General features: G+C 42.2%; 1 protein-coding gene across 2 annotated transcripts in view; it reads left to right on the forward strand.

The window, feature by feature from the left end:
* Nucleotides 1–13,899, forward strand: part of ids (iduronate 2-sulfatase) — a 28,537-nt gene extending 14,638 nt beyond the window's left edge. The window contains exons 6-14 of one of the 2 annotated variants that reach the window (XR_521020.1): nt 6,141–6,311; nt 6,422–6,548; nt 8,643–8,813; nt 9,239–9,345; nt 10,536–10,652; nt 10,959–11,069; nt 11,276–11,413; nt 11,501–12,985; nt 13,051–13,899. Coding sequence is in view for 1 of the 2 variants with exons in the window: in XM_008302571.1 (XP_008300793.1) it covers nt 6,141–6,311; nt 6,422–6,548; nt 8,643–8,813; nt 9,239–9,345; nt 10,536–10,652; nt 10,959–11,069; nt 11,276–11,413; nt 11,501–11,581 (1,023 nt within the window). In the remaining variant the exon portion in view is untranslated. Of the gene's footprint in view, nt 1–6,140; nt 6,312–6,421; nt 6,549–8,642; nt 8,814–9,238; nt 9,346–10,535; nt 10,653–10,958; nt 11,070–11,275; nt 11,414–11,500 lie in introns of both variants that reach the window. The other variant, XM_008302571.1, reaches the window with a different exon arrangement.
* The last annotated feature ends 414 nt before the right edge of the window (nt 13,900–14,313 follow it).

Consider the following 14,313-nt stretch of genomic DNA (forward strand, 5'->3'; position numbering starts at 1 on the left):
ATTCAGTACTGACCTTAACTTGATTAATTTGATTTGACTTGTTCATTTGATGAGTTTGGGAGGTGGGGAGAGACGGGAGGCCGATGGGAGGTGGGGAGAGACGGGAGGCCGATGGGAGGTGGGGAGAGGTGGGAGGCCGATGGGAGGTGGAGATGGATGGGAGGCCGATGGGAGGTGGAGACTGACAGGGCTTCACATTTCTTTCTTTTTCATACAGAAGGTTTTATAAAACCAACTGAAGCACCCAACTTTTCCTTTGCCTGCTTCTGGACCATCTTCTGATCTTTTCCTCTGGTCCAGCTCTGTCTCCCTTTGCTGTCTCCGCTGTTCCTTTTCCTGTCGCTTCTTCTCCTTCTTTTCTCTCTTGACCTTTCTGTCCTCCTCCTTCTGCTCGGAGCTCCTGAAGAGACCGAAGAATCTCTTCTTCTGGCGCCTTTTCACCAGCTGCTCCTGGAGCTCCTCGTTGTCCTTCTCCAGGATTTTCTGGGACGCCTCCGCTTCCCGGCTCTTTTCTAGCAGGACTTGAACCTTCTCCTGCATCACTTTCTGGTCCTGCTCCAGAACGTCTTTGTCCTTCTGGAGGTTGTTATTTTTGGCCTCCAGTTCTTCTTTTTTCAGCTGGAGCTCTTTGATTATGGACTCCAGCTGTGTGTTGGGCTCTTGGAGGGCTGCTATCTTAAGCTCCAGTTCTTTTTTCTCCTCTCCAAGCTCCCGATTTTTCTCCTCAACTTCTTCATACTTCTCTTTCTGTGCTCGGAGAAGCTTTATCTCCTCCGCCATTCTTTCTCTCTCCATGCTCAGCTGTTTCTCCCTGTTCTCAACAAGGTCCTTCAGCCACTGTGCTCCCTGAGTCGGAGGTAAGGGTTCCCTCACCTGTGCCCAGATTTTCAATTGTTGAAAATCAATCAGGGGCGCAAAACGGTTCAGCAGATCTTTGCCGATCAGGAAAGGTGATGCGCCAGACGGTGTTATGTACACTGGGTGAACGAGGCTCATGGGACCAATGTCTAGCCGCAGTAGGGCAACGCGGTCTATTTGTGTGGCCCCTGGTGTACAGCCGCTTACGCCCATGCAGCATTTCTCGATCTGCACAGTCTTGTTCGCTTTTGCCAGAGCTGTTTGTAGTCGCTGGAACAGACTGTTTGTGATGAAAGTGCCCTCTGCAGCAGTGTCGATCCCTCCCTCGAGCACTACCGCGTCTTCCACAACGGGTGACAGATAACAACAATTTCCCGCCCCCCTTTCCTTGAGGTTGCCAAGGAGTTGAGGTACATGGACTGGAACTGGTGTGTTATTATCCATGGCACCGCTGTGATGTTGCGAGTCTTGCAGTTGAGATGCTTGGTGAACAAGTCAATCACTTGGGAAGAATCGCAGAATGGCTGCTTTCTGTTTGGTTTATGGAGTTCGTGACATCATGAGTGACATCATGAAAGCTCCAATGGCATCAAAGGACTTCTCTGCAGTGGGTGGGGCTTCTGTTGCTAGGCAACGGCACTATCCTCAATGGCTTCAACTAAACACTGATATCATTCAATAAATAAGTATTTATTTATATTTATTTTGCATTAAAATATAACATACTTTGTACAACTTTTTTGTTTAAAACAAAAAAAAAAAAAAAAGAGAGAAAGAAATATTATTTTTCGGGACACAGACGCGCTTTAGCCGCCAAACAAATATTAGAAACACTTTTTACGCACTGTGATCTCGCGAGCAGGCACGCGCGTATGTGATATCGCGGTTTTTTCTTCCTTTTTCATCAACGTCAGTGAGCGGCGTAGTAGCGGTTTTAGCACGATGGCCCAACGACAAGGACAGCTCGATCTGAGGGACTTTGGATTTAAGAGGGAAAAAAGTGACATTTTAGGTAAGTCAAAAGTCATGAAAATCAGTCATTACGCTCCATAAACCAACCATTCTGTCACCAAATGGGTAATCTCTGGACGTAGTGACAGCAACACAGCTAATGATGCTAGGTTGCTAATGATGCTAGGTTGCTAACGACGCTAGCGGTTACCGGCTGACTCGGGTTTGGCTTCTCAGTGGGGTTTAGTTTTGCTTTTATCAGTCTGGGCTGAGCACGATAACGTTTGTCTGGGATTCTCCAGGCTATATAAACACACACAGAATTCAACATTAACGCCATTTATCATAGTGAAAGGAGAAGTCAGACACTGTAGTCACAAGAGTCAAATCAGAACGTACAGGCTGTAATGAACATTACTAGTATGAGCTTAACTTGAAACAGTCTCTCAAAACCTTGTGCCTGCTTTGGGTGCAAATCTAAATTTATAATAATCTTTATTTGGCCAATGCTGTTTTCTTACACATGTTGATGAAACGGAACCAGCAGTGCCAGAAGAGCTAAAACCCTCCTTAAAGCTGTGAACACACTGCTCATCTCCACAGCTGAGTGTGAGCGCGGCTTCAGTCACATAAACATTTTAACCACAACTAGAAGCTCCCTAGAAGTAAAAAGCACGTCAGCCTTGCTTTTCATCAAGTGTGTTGGCCCTCCATTGAAAGTGTTCAAACCAGATGTCTATGTCAGGTCCAGCTAATGATCCAAAAGCAAGAGCCCGGAAAATTTACTACAAAAAACATGATTATGAAAATCTTTGGAAACTTCTGTGATTTAGGGGAGAACTGGGTCGGCAGCTGTTGGAAAAAAAAAACTGATTAGTTATCCATTTTACTTTTCCTGTTTTGTCTTTTGAGGCTAGCCACCTCAAGTTTAAAAAAATCTCAGGTGCTGGTGTATTTTTGTAAATTTTTGATATTAATTTTCAAATTTTGTAAATTGTTTCAACTAGTTCATTCAGTTTTTTTGCATTTGAATTCAAATGAACTTGACCTGACTTGAGAGGATTCAGAGTTTCATTTGCCGTTTTTGTGAGGTTTTGTTTCACACTTGGGTGGATGAATTACCAAATGATCTCAAAGTACCATGAGTGCAATTTAACTCAGTAAGAAAAGTGGTCCTCTGCATTTACTTCTTAATGCGTAGGAGCAGTGATAGCCATGCCAGCCTGGGAACTGACTCCAATTCTGAGGTATGTTGGTCAAGATCAATTACAGGAGAATCTGACATAACATCCATGCCATATATGTTGTTTTAGGATAGTAAAATAATTGTCTTTGAGCTTTAACAAAAATAAAAAGGCTACACAGTTAGTTTCATATCATATGCACTGTCGTCAGGGCAAAATATCCATCCCAAAAAATAAAATCCACCATCCCCCCTGAAATTTTTTTTTACAACTCGACTACTGAGTAGGACTGTTGATATGTAGCTAACTAGCATAGCTGGATAGTTAGCATGCGATAGATTTACTCTGTCTCTTTACCCCGTCCTGTGCATGAGCATTATAATCTCGATTGTGCACAGGACATGAAGAAATACTGCTGGGTGGATCGGTCCGAACCACTTTGTTTCCCATGAACAGAGTCATGGCTGTGTGCAAAAACCGGATTTTATTTGTACTAAACTGACAGCTTAGTGGGCTGTGAGGAGACAGTCATTGATTTAGACCCAAAGTGTATCAGAGTGAATCACATACTGCACCTTTAACAGTCTTGAAGTGCAAAAGTACAGTCTGGAGTCAGTTAAAGTGTAAATTGTGAGTAAAATGTGGCCTGTATTTACAGCTGGACTATTTAAAAAAAACAAACAAAAAAAAAACAACAAAAACAAAAATGTTACATGGATAAAACACACTTTTTTGTAGACATTCTGTAAGAATATGCCAACAAGCTTACAAATAATCACCATTAAGAAGTGTGTTGCTGGTGAGTAACACTGATTCTGGAAATGTGACCATAACCCACAAAATCAGTTCATGAGTAAAGATGGTTTATCGTTGTCGCTGAGTAATGCAGCCATTTCCCACAGCTCTTTATAGTTCAGAGTAACAGAGAAATGCATGTCAAATCATTCTCCTGTCACATGATCACACACTGTAGACGTTTGCAGCAGCAGACATCTGCATGACTCTTTGTGCAAAAACATGCATACGCTCCTGTAAACTTTCTAAACTAAAAGCCGGTGCTGCTTTCAACATTTCAGTCATCCTAAGATACATTTACAACCATTTGTGACTCTTATACTGATTTAGTAAGCCTCCATTGATTACTGTGAATCAGCTGTTGGCCAACAGTAGTCGAGCACATCTAACGTGAGCTACACGACTACATGATAATGCTGTGAACCTTGATAACCACATCGATTTTCCATCCATCCATCCATCCATCTACCTTCCGCTTATCTGGGGTCAGGTAGCGGGGGCAGTAGGCGGAGCAGGTCATTCCAGACATCCCTCCCCTCGACATTTTGAACTTTCCAGCTCTTCCTGGGGGATCCCGAGGCGTTCCCAGGCCAGCCGAGAGATATGATCCCTCGAGTGTGTTCTGGGTCTGCCCCGAGGTCTCCTCCCAGGTGAACGTGTTCGGAAGACCTCCAGAGGAAGCCTTTCTGGAGGCATCTGAATCAGGTGTCCATACCACCTCAATTGGCTCCTTTTGACGCGAAGGAGCAGCAGCTATACTCTGAACTCCCTCCGGATGTCCGAGCTCCTCACCCTATCTCTAAAGCTGAGCCCGGCCACCCTTCGGAGAAAGCTCATTTCAGCCGCTTGTATTCGCGATCTCGTTCTTTCGGTCACGACCCAAGCTCGTGACCTTAGGTAAGGGTTGGGACGTAGATGGACTGGTAAATCGAGAGCTTCGCCTTGCGGCTCAGCTCTGAGCCACATCGATTTTTATGTAAAAAAGATCCCAACAGTCATATTTTAATTATAGAAATCTTTAGAAATACTCCTTTTTTGTTTTTTTTAAACATCAATCATTGCTATGACATTTTTGCTACAGATTACATAAAGTTTTTTAAAATTTTTTTTTTATTTTAAAGAATCATGACCACCATAGTCGAATACTTTGCTCCTACTGACAAATCTGTAACAATCTGATGTCTTGCAAACCCACAAACTGGACACCACAAGTCTACAAACACCATATATACATGCAGCTGTTGTTTTGGTGAAATTTCTGTAATGCACAAATCACAAAGGCAGACTTTCAATCACTAGAAGATTCATTATGCTGGTCAGTGAGGCCCCAGCCCTTAAACGAACAGCTGGTCGCTGGCACCGACATGGCCGAGTACGTGGAGTGACACAGTTTAGCTTAACAAGGGTTATTTGGACTGAAACGGACAGAAAGACTGAGCAAACCGTGCCAGGAAATGAGAATGGATAATGGTGTTAATATGGAGGAGAGGAGAGGAAAACATGAGGAAGAATTGCCTTTTAAAAATAAATTGCTGCTCCTGGATGATGAAGAGAACCAACATCAAGTTTGTGGTAGAACTCTGATGCCTTTTGAGAACTGACCTGCATTTTGACATATTAAAGAACCGAATATTAAATAGTAGAAGCAGGCGTAGTTTGTATGGGCTGAAAATTTAGAAACGATTATAAAAGTAGTGTTTATGTGCTGCCAACTGTTTATAGATGCTGCAAAATGGTATATTATCTTGTGTTTGATTATAATCATTGTTCATGATGGGGTTATTTGCTGTTTTGGTAGAACGCCCTATTTCACCCTCGTTTTATCAAAATGGTGGCCAGTTTCTGCTTGTAGCTGATCCCTTAGTCGCTGATGTTGTGCTTATAACTTCTGGAGCAACAATTTTGGAAAGCCATCTTTCTTTTGTGGTGGAAATGCAAAGAACTGGTTCTAGATTGTTCACCAGCACCATTTTAATGGAAAAAGGAAATCAGTAGAGTTGGTAGATAACAATAGCAGCGATGCCTTAAGATGTCCTCGTACAGGTTTTGTAATTAGACCAGAACGTTACACCCATCAGGCTGGTGGTGTTGATGCAATCTGCTGGTGCTAAATTGTGAGAATAGGTAAAGAAACCACCATAAGTGGAATTCTAGATCGGTTGGGGTCAAGAGGAGAACCTTAGAACCAGCTGTCACAGTACTGATGCCAAACTGGTTTTTGCACTGATTTTAACATTTTGGAAAGTAGGCTACCTAGATTTGATAAATAATCCAAAATAATACTTGATTTCAGTTTTGTTGTAATGAAAATTCACCTGTTTTTATACTTTGTGTTCTGTTTGTGTGTCACAGGAGTACCTGAGCCTGTATCCTTTAGATAAAATGACTCTGGCTCCAGACCCCGATGTCCCAAAACAGCTCCCACCTGTCGCCTACAACCCCTGGGTGGATGTCAGGATGAGAGAGGATGTCCAGAAGCTGAACCTCAGCTTCCCTTATGGACCGATTCCTAAAGAGTTCCAGGTTTGAACCGGCTGCTCTCAACATTTTTAAACCTCTGTTAAGTTTTTTCTCACCTTTGTACTTCATGCAGCAAGTCGTAAAACGATGGTGTTGTGCGTCGTGTCTTCCAGCTGCGTATCCGTCAGCACTACTACGCTGCTGTGTCTTATATGGACGCTCAGGTCGGGCGGCTGCTCAGCGCTCTGGACGAGCTGCAGCTGACCAACAGCACTGTGGTGGTGTTCAGCTCTGATCACGGTAAGTAGACTGCTGCTTTGGATGGATTTTATTAACCCTCAGAACCACATGCAGTTTCTGGGTGTTTTTTTTTTTTTTTTTGGTTCCTGTCACATTTCTACTCACTGTCAGCTCATGTTTCACTGCAATGTAAAGTCCTGGAAGTAGAGAGAACTCATGTCTTTTATGCCAGTGATAATAATACCATAAGAGCTTCAAAGAAAGAAAATGAAAATGGAATTTCTTTGATTATTTAGTTCTACAAAATCTGAAAAACGAAAGAGTGGATTTAAGACATGCACTCTTTTATTAAGAATTATTAGACCACCATGTTTTCTTCAATTTCTCGTTCATTTTAACGCCTGGCACCACTAAAGGTATATCACCTGAAGAATACAATGTACACGACAAAAAATGCAGCTGATTACGTCATACTTTGTCATATTTGATATGCTTAAGCTTAATTCTATTCCCAGGGTATACAAGAGACCATTTCATGTCATAAGCAGCACTGCACATGCGAAGGCCTGGAGTGGTTTCCTGCTTACAGTCAAGCCGTACCACAACTCAGAAGTTGTCGGCTCTCACATAATGCCACAAAGGCGGCCATCTTGGCACTGCTGGAAATTGGCATGAGTGAGAGACAGGTAGCGAAAAAACTGAAGATCTCCAAGACCGATGGAAGAAAACAAGGGTGGTCTTATCATTTTTTTTCCATGACTATATATTCCACATTCATGTCAACACGGCCTGCAGTTCATCTGAGGCGTCCCAAAATTTTCGTCATGTGACTGTTGGTCGAGTCAGTCATGGTTTCAGGGTTGTGCCAAAGAGAGCAGAATTTCACAATTTTAAGAAGTGATGCACGATTTTAAAATTTCTGGCCGATACCGACATCTGATATTAAGATTTCTGATATCACCGATAACCAATGTTACCGATGTCGATAATCAATTTTTGTTCACACCGAAAAATGAGTCAAAGTAAGCACTGTGAGAAACTATTCAAAAGAAGCCCAAATTAGACCACACAGTCTTCTTTATTACCTAACAAAAGTAAAACACATTTTTCATCGAACGTTCAAGTCCAGGACCATTGAAGAAAAGAAAACATCTGAAAAACATCTGCAGCAATATCACACGTAGAGACGAAGGCGCTGATGTTGGACAATCATCGTTTTTTCACATCGGCTACATTTGTTCATCGGACTGATACCGATATATGGAAAAAAAGCCACTAATATCGTCCGATACTGATATAGCGGAAAAAACACTAATATCGGCCGATACCGATATGGTCACCAACATATCGTGCGTCGCTAATTTTAAGATGATATTTGGTTATTTTTCTCGAGGAACAGAATGTCACAGATGATAAGTTTAAGGACAGTGGGAAAATCTGGCAATCTGGCTTTTGGTTTTCATCATCAGTTTCTGGCTCTGATAAATGCTGGACAAATGTTGTCTCTGGAGGTTTATGATTTCACCTTTTTGTTTTTATGAAAGATATCACTTTTAATCTTTCTGGAATGATTTTGGGGTTCAGAGGGTTAAGCTGCTGTTACTCTGATCATTTCCCATCAAACCCTGACATGTCTGTTGAGAGTATTTAGTAGAATAAACAGAGACAATATCAGTCGTCTGGTTGTCAGTGCACATTGTTTAGAAAGTGATCTGTTTACTGAGCTTCATAAGTGTCTTTGCTGTCCTCGTCTTGAACACCAGATGGCAGTGTTGTAACAGCAAACTGTGCCCTCACCTCTTTCCACAACTTCCACATACTCCCTAAAACCCCATCTTTTTCTCTGCACCACCACCTCCTTTTTTTTTTTTTTTTTTTTTAAACTTTGTGACTTGGAAACCTAGTTTTCTTGTATTGTTTCTGTCAGTGTAGGATGCTCATTGTTTAATACATCACCCAGTAAAGCTCAGTCAGACGCAGTGATTTTTGAATACAACATGATTGAGAAGAACATCGGTGAGGTGGATTGCGTCACATGTACCCCCACTATTTAACCATTTTTATATGATAAAGATCAATTTATTTTCATTTCTCCTGTTTGCCTCAGTGTTTTTGAACTAGCATCTTTCATGTCTGTTTTCTCTTCCGCTGCAGGTTGGTCGTTAGGTGAACACGGCGAATGGGCTAAATACTCCAACTTTGATGTGGCGACGCGTGTCCCTCTGATGTTCTTCGTTCCCGGTGTCACATCGAACCGTAATGGGCTGAAAATGTCCACCTTCCCCTTTATTGATGTCCTTAGGCAGCCGGAGCGCAGCTTCAATAGTAAGGCCTCGGCTGACAACAAATTAGTCCGTATTGATAACATGAAATGTACATTTATTTTCCTCCATTTAAAGCTACGCTGCATGTAAAGTCATGAAAGGGAAGTCAAGTTCGATTACATTTTTTTATTTTTTTTTTTGCTCCTAATTGGTCTCATAAACCTTGTTGAAACATTTATTAATATGCCAACTTGACTTTAATGAAGTCTTTGATATACACGGAGAGCTGCAAAAGTATTTAGACAGGGATACACTTTGATATTTTGCCTCCGGACAGTTTTTTACTTCAGACACAAGTGGTGCAATGATGATGAAATTTAAGTGCAGGACATTTAGTAAATTTTAGTGGATATCTGGACTGCTCTGCTCCTGGTGGCTGGTTAAAACTCTGCATGTGGTTGACTCCTCTCTCTCTCTCTCTCTTAGATGACAGAGTAACAAGAAACATGGCGGAGCTGGTTGACATATTTCCTACCCTCTCCCACCTGGCTGGTCTCAAAACACCTGGACGCTGCCCTGATGTTTCCTTCCAGGTATGAAGACATGAAAACAAATGCCCTGATTTATCCTCTGACATGTGGTTGACATTTGTAGTTTTTAAATATTTCAACTTTTGGATGGATTGACATGAAATCCAGGGAACACTCACAGAGCTGTAGTTGACTGAAACTGTCCTTTTGCTGCAGCGAATCAATTGGTAACATTCATTAGCTTAAACGAATCATAATTATAAATAGAAAGCGATTATTTGCAGCATTTTAAATAATTGTTTTAACCTCATTATTTCATTTGACACTTGAGCTGAATGAGCCTCATAAAGCTCTTCGTCACTGTGCTTCTTTGTTAGCTAGACGTCCAGAATACACTCTTGCTTTCCAACACAGGAAGTACAGCGCATTGGATCGACTGACTGGATCAGGAGCCTTTAGTGCACGAATGAACGACTAGATGAATATATCGAGTCCATGATGTTGGATATTTCAAAATAAATGCCCTCAAGGTGTCACTGAGATGTCGCGGAGAACAGAACTAGCTGTCACCAACACAAAGGCTTAGTGAAATGTAAATTAAATCTAATGTTTATCATGACATTTATTTGCACTTTTCGTTTTTGGACAATCTGTTAAATTTGATTTCCATAATAGTGCATGAGTCTGCCGTCTAGTAGAGTCCAACTGATGCTGGGTTCTTGTGGCTGACCTCAGGGGTTCCAGTGTGGATGTGTCGGCCAATATTCTTTATATAAATGTTCGAGTTGTACTGAAAAGGGAAAATAATGAAGTTGTTAACTCTCCAATAGTGTATTTCACAGTTTAGTTAGCAGCTTACTGTGAAAACAGCGTTGGGAATAATGTTGAAGCTGCTCTGCTGGCTAAACTACACGATGGCACCATTAACAAATTAGCGTCTTTTTCTGCATCTTGTCTGTTAAGAAAAGTTTTTCTTGGTGTGGCTGAAGGCACCACTGTAACCTGCTTATTTTAGTCTGTTGTTTACTTGACCCACTTCAGATCACTCCTCTTCACATCCCATCAGAACAGAACTGGTGTTTTCTGTGCTGCCGTCAGAGTTCAGATGTCACTGCATGAACGTGGCGGCCAAACACAATAAATCAAGAAGGGAGCGCTGCTTAAACAGGCTCAAACCGTCCTGACACCGGTGCGAACAAACACACTCTGACGTGTGTTTCCTTTTACTCCATGGCCTGTTTTCTTGCTTTCAGACGGAGCTGTGCACAGAAGGACAGAACCGAGCTCACAGCTTTCGACAGCGAGAAGGAAGGCGCGATGAAGAGCTCGTGTCTTTCAGCCAGTACCCTCGACCTGCTGACGCGCCGCAGGTAGTGTCTTTAAGAAAGCAAATTAAAAAAAGCAAATGAGCTGGTTGAAGGTTAAGACTTTGGAGTTGTGTATCGATCTGGAGGTAGTACAGACAGACTGATTGTGAATTTACATTTAAAAGTTTGTGATTAGAGGTCAGTGCTCTTTCTTGCTTGTACACCTTCAGTAACATGATCTTTAAAATGAAAATATCCAGATGAGCGGTGCACCTGCTGTGGGTTAATCTCCGGATGCTTGATATTGGCTCTCAGCTGCAGGATTTCTCCACTTTTAACTTGCTTGTTGTTCTAAATTCTTCCTTTTAGCTGAACTCTGACCTCCCCAACCTCGAAGACATCAAGATCATGGGCTACTCCTTGCGCAACTGGGACTACAGATACACTCTGTGGCTGGGCTTCAACCCCAAAACATTCCAGGTATCTCCTACCAGCACATCACGACGCTCGTCTTTCTCTTATCTGCTCCTGTCTATTATTCCCCTCTGTGTGAATGTATTAAGTTCAGTCTGGGGAGTTGAGCGTGATGGATCCATCCATCTTGTCTCACACAATATGTCGGAGACGTTTTCCGTGACAGAAACAGATTATATTTGTCTGTATCATCCATCTGTCTCTCCATCCAGGTGAACGTATCCGACGTGCACGGGGGAGAGCTGTACATGTTGGAGGACGACCCCGGCCAGGACAACAACGTCTACAACAGCATCTTCAGCGACTCCAATCACAGTGTGGTTATGAGGAAGATGGCCAGCCTTCCTCCCGTAAGTATGAATTCATTTCAGAAAAACATGCCCGTTTCCCATCATGCATTCATTTACTTGTTTACTGACTCGCTGTTTGGCGTCCAGACGGTGAGTCTGCAGATGAGAATGAAGCTGCAGTTATGCTACCTCACAGCAGGGATGAAGACGAGCGGAGGGAAGGCGTGATGACGAGAATGAAACACAACAGATGGACAGATGGGGACAAAGGGAAGATGGATGGATGAAAAGGAAAACGGCTCGGGTGCTGTTTTTACTGTAATTCATACACAGTTCGGTGTTATGTTGTATCCATATCAAGTGTTTTCGCTTCGTTCTTCAGGCTCATGTTCCGTAAGAACGCGTTGTCGGGCAGATTTGGGTTCAACACATCAGGAAAGGGAATAAGAAATGTGTTGTGTGTTTTGTTAGAAAACACATCATCCTGTGGAGTTCACACTTAGCAGAGAGGTGAAGTGTTAATTCTGGTTAAAAAGGAAACATCCATGAGAGCAGCAACTTGTGATTTATTTATTTTCTTTTTGCTAAACACAACTTCCACCTTATGTGGCAGAAGAGCAATTCCAGTTTTAGCGGTGGACACATTTCTGATTCAGTAGTTAAAGAAACGGCTTGTGATTTTTTTTTTTTGCTTTATTCGAGATGGTTTGATAAAGATCTCTAGCACATTAATATCTCTCGACTAAATATGACGCTGGAGCCGGCAGGTAATTAGAGTTACTTAACCTGAAATGTGAAAGCAGGAGGAACAGGCTAGCCCGACCTGATCAGAGATCTTAATTGCAGCACTTTAAAACTGACTTAACTGATTTTTCTCTCTTTTGGTTTAATCTGTACACAAAGAAATATAAACATGACGAATTTAATGACATGGAAAGTGCAGTGACAAGTGTAAAAACTGGAGGCAGACAAGTACTTTAACCTCTTGGAGGAACTAGACCAGTATTTATGTTAACTTGAGCTGATCTTAAATCAGCTTGTAATAAACATACCGACATGAAAGTTGTCAGGATCGTCTAAACTCTCCAAAAAATTCCGTTCCTATAAAACTAAACTGCAACTCACTTCCATTCTGAGTTAAATATATTTCCCAGGTTGCTTTTGTTTGTTGATGTATCACAAGTGGATTTTAAATCAGAATATCTTTGCGATTTGTTGTGTTGCTTCGCGCCTTTCCAGCCCACCGTCTTATGTTATCTACCCAGAAAATGAAGGAGAAGCTTCAAAAATGACGTCATATTTTAATCCAAACCGTGATATAGATGCTCTAAAGCTAACCAGGTAGTTTTGGTGCCTAAACTTAACCGAACAGTGAGTGAAACCCAAAACTAAATGAGTGAAAAATGGAGAAACTTGTTTCTAAGAGTAATGATTCCACGCTGAACCCTGGTTTTCTGGATGAAAATCCTGTTGCCGTCTAATACTTCACCCTTCCACCGTGGGGCCTTTTGTGGACTTTGTGGCTCTTACGTCACAGGGTTACGTTTAATAGGATGAATATTTCTTTTAAAACCGAATTAGAATTTTAGTTTAGTTGTAATTTTTGGGAGACTGTTGCCAAAATAGTGAACTGTTCCTTTAACGTCACACAGAGCAGCTGAACCAGGTTTTTCTGACCACTGCATCAGGAATCACAGAGGAACCGTTCTAACTGTACTCACTCCTACATGATCACATCGTTCTCCTGCTGAACCTGAAGGACGGAGCCTTTCAGTGGAACCAGGTTCTCTCCAGTTGACTGTCCAGTCTCTTCTTTAGGGAACCTTTCGGGTGTCGTCTTTCTCGTCTAGCTACAACATCCGATGGGGAACTTCCATCATTTTGTACTGTAGCGTTACACAACGTGGCATTTCTATTTGCACTAGCAGCTGTTTGCCCGCCTTCCTGTCAACAGTCGCTTCAGATCAGACCTGAAATGAAGTGAGTGAAAACCTCCCATAACGATTCGATGCAAATGAAACGACGCGGCCACGTTTTTACTGCTGTTCTGATGCGTGAACATTTTGTGCTGCGGTAATTTAGAAAAAAAAAAAAAAAAAGAAGCAATTTTCAGCTTGAATTTCTGGTCCAACAATGAAGTGAAGGGATTTGGTCTGTCGGCTTTTATTGCCGGCTGCACTGGCTTCATGTTAATGGGACACAAATGAATCATGTTTCATCAGCGGGCTTCTATCACACGCCTGGATGTTGGAGGAAGGTGGGAATGAATCGGCTCATTTTACCGTGTTTCCTTTTGTGCTGTAATACGTTTAACATGTCGTGAATGGCGGGTTTAATCAGCGCAGACACTGGCTGTTTGGAAAAAAAAAAAAAAAGAGCTTATCCTTGAGTTTAGTTGCATCAGAGCATCATGAAAATTCAAGCTTTCTTAAGGGGAAAATAAATATTGCAGAAATAATTCAAATCTCAGGCTTGGCAAGGACACACTGTTAATATATTTATGTCTGTTTCGATTGGTTTGTTTAAAAATGAAATAATAAAATGTGTTTGTCGAGCAGCAGAAGTTGACTCATGATCACGGACCCTGTTTGTGTCTGTATTCCTGAGTGAGTCCTGCAGAAACACTTTGCCGGCCGTCCACACGCCCCGCCGCTCCCTTCTAATGCATTTTGTGTTCACCCACAGCAGAGGTGTAAAGCTGCCGAGCAGCGAGGGAGCTCCTCGGGGAGCTCGCCACTCTATTCTGTGTTTTCTCCACTTCCTCTCCTCTATCTGTTTCTCTCCTCTGGAGTAGAAAATGCATGAGTCTTCTCTCCAGCGCTGGAAGAATTCGGCCCGAACCGAACATTTGCTAATTTGTGCATGATTCCACAGAGCCGATCTGTCCGGGCGACACAAACGGTTAAAAGCCTTGTAATTGCATTTTTTTGAAATATAGTATGAATTCAGCCTCACGCCTT

The sequence above is a fragment of the Stegastes partitus genome, unplaced genomic scaffold, assembly GCF_000690725.1.
Source record: "Stegastes partitus isolate 25-593 unplaced genomic scaffold, Stegastes_partitus-1.0.2 Scaffold1839, whole genome shotgun sequence".
Lineage (NCBI taxonomy): Eukaryota > Metazoa > Chordata > Actinopteri > Pomacentridae > Stegastes > Stegastes partitus.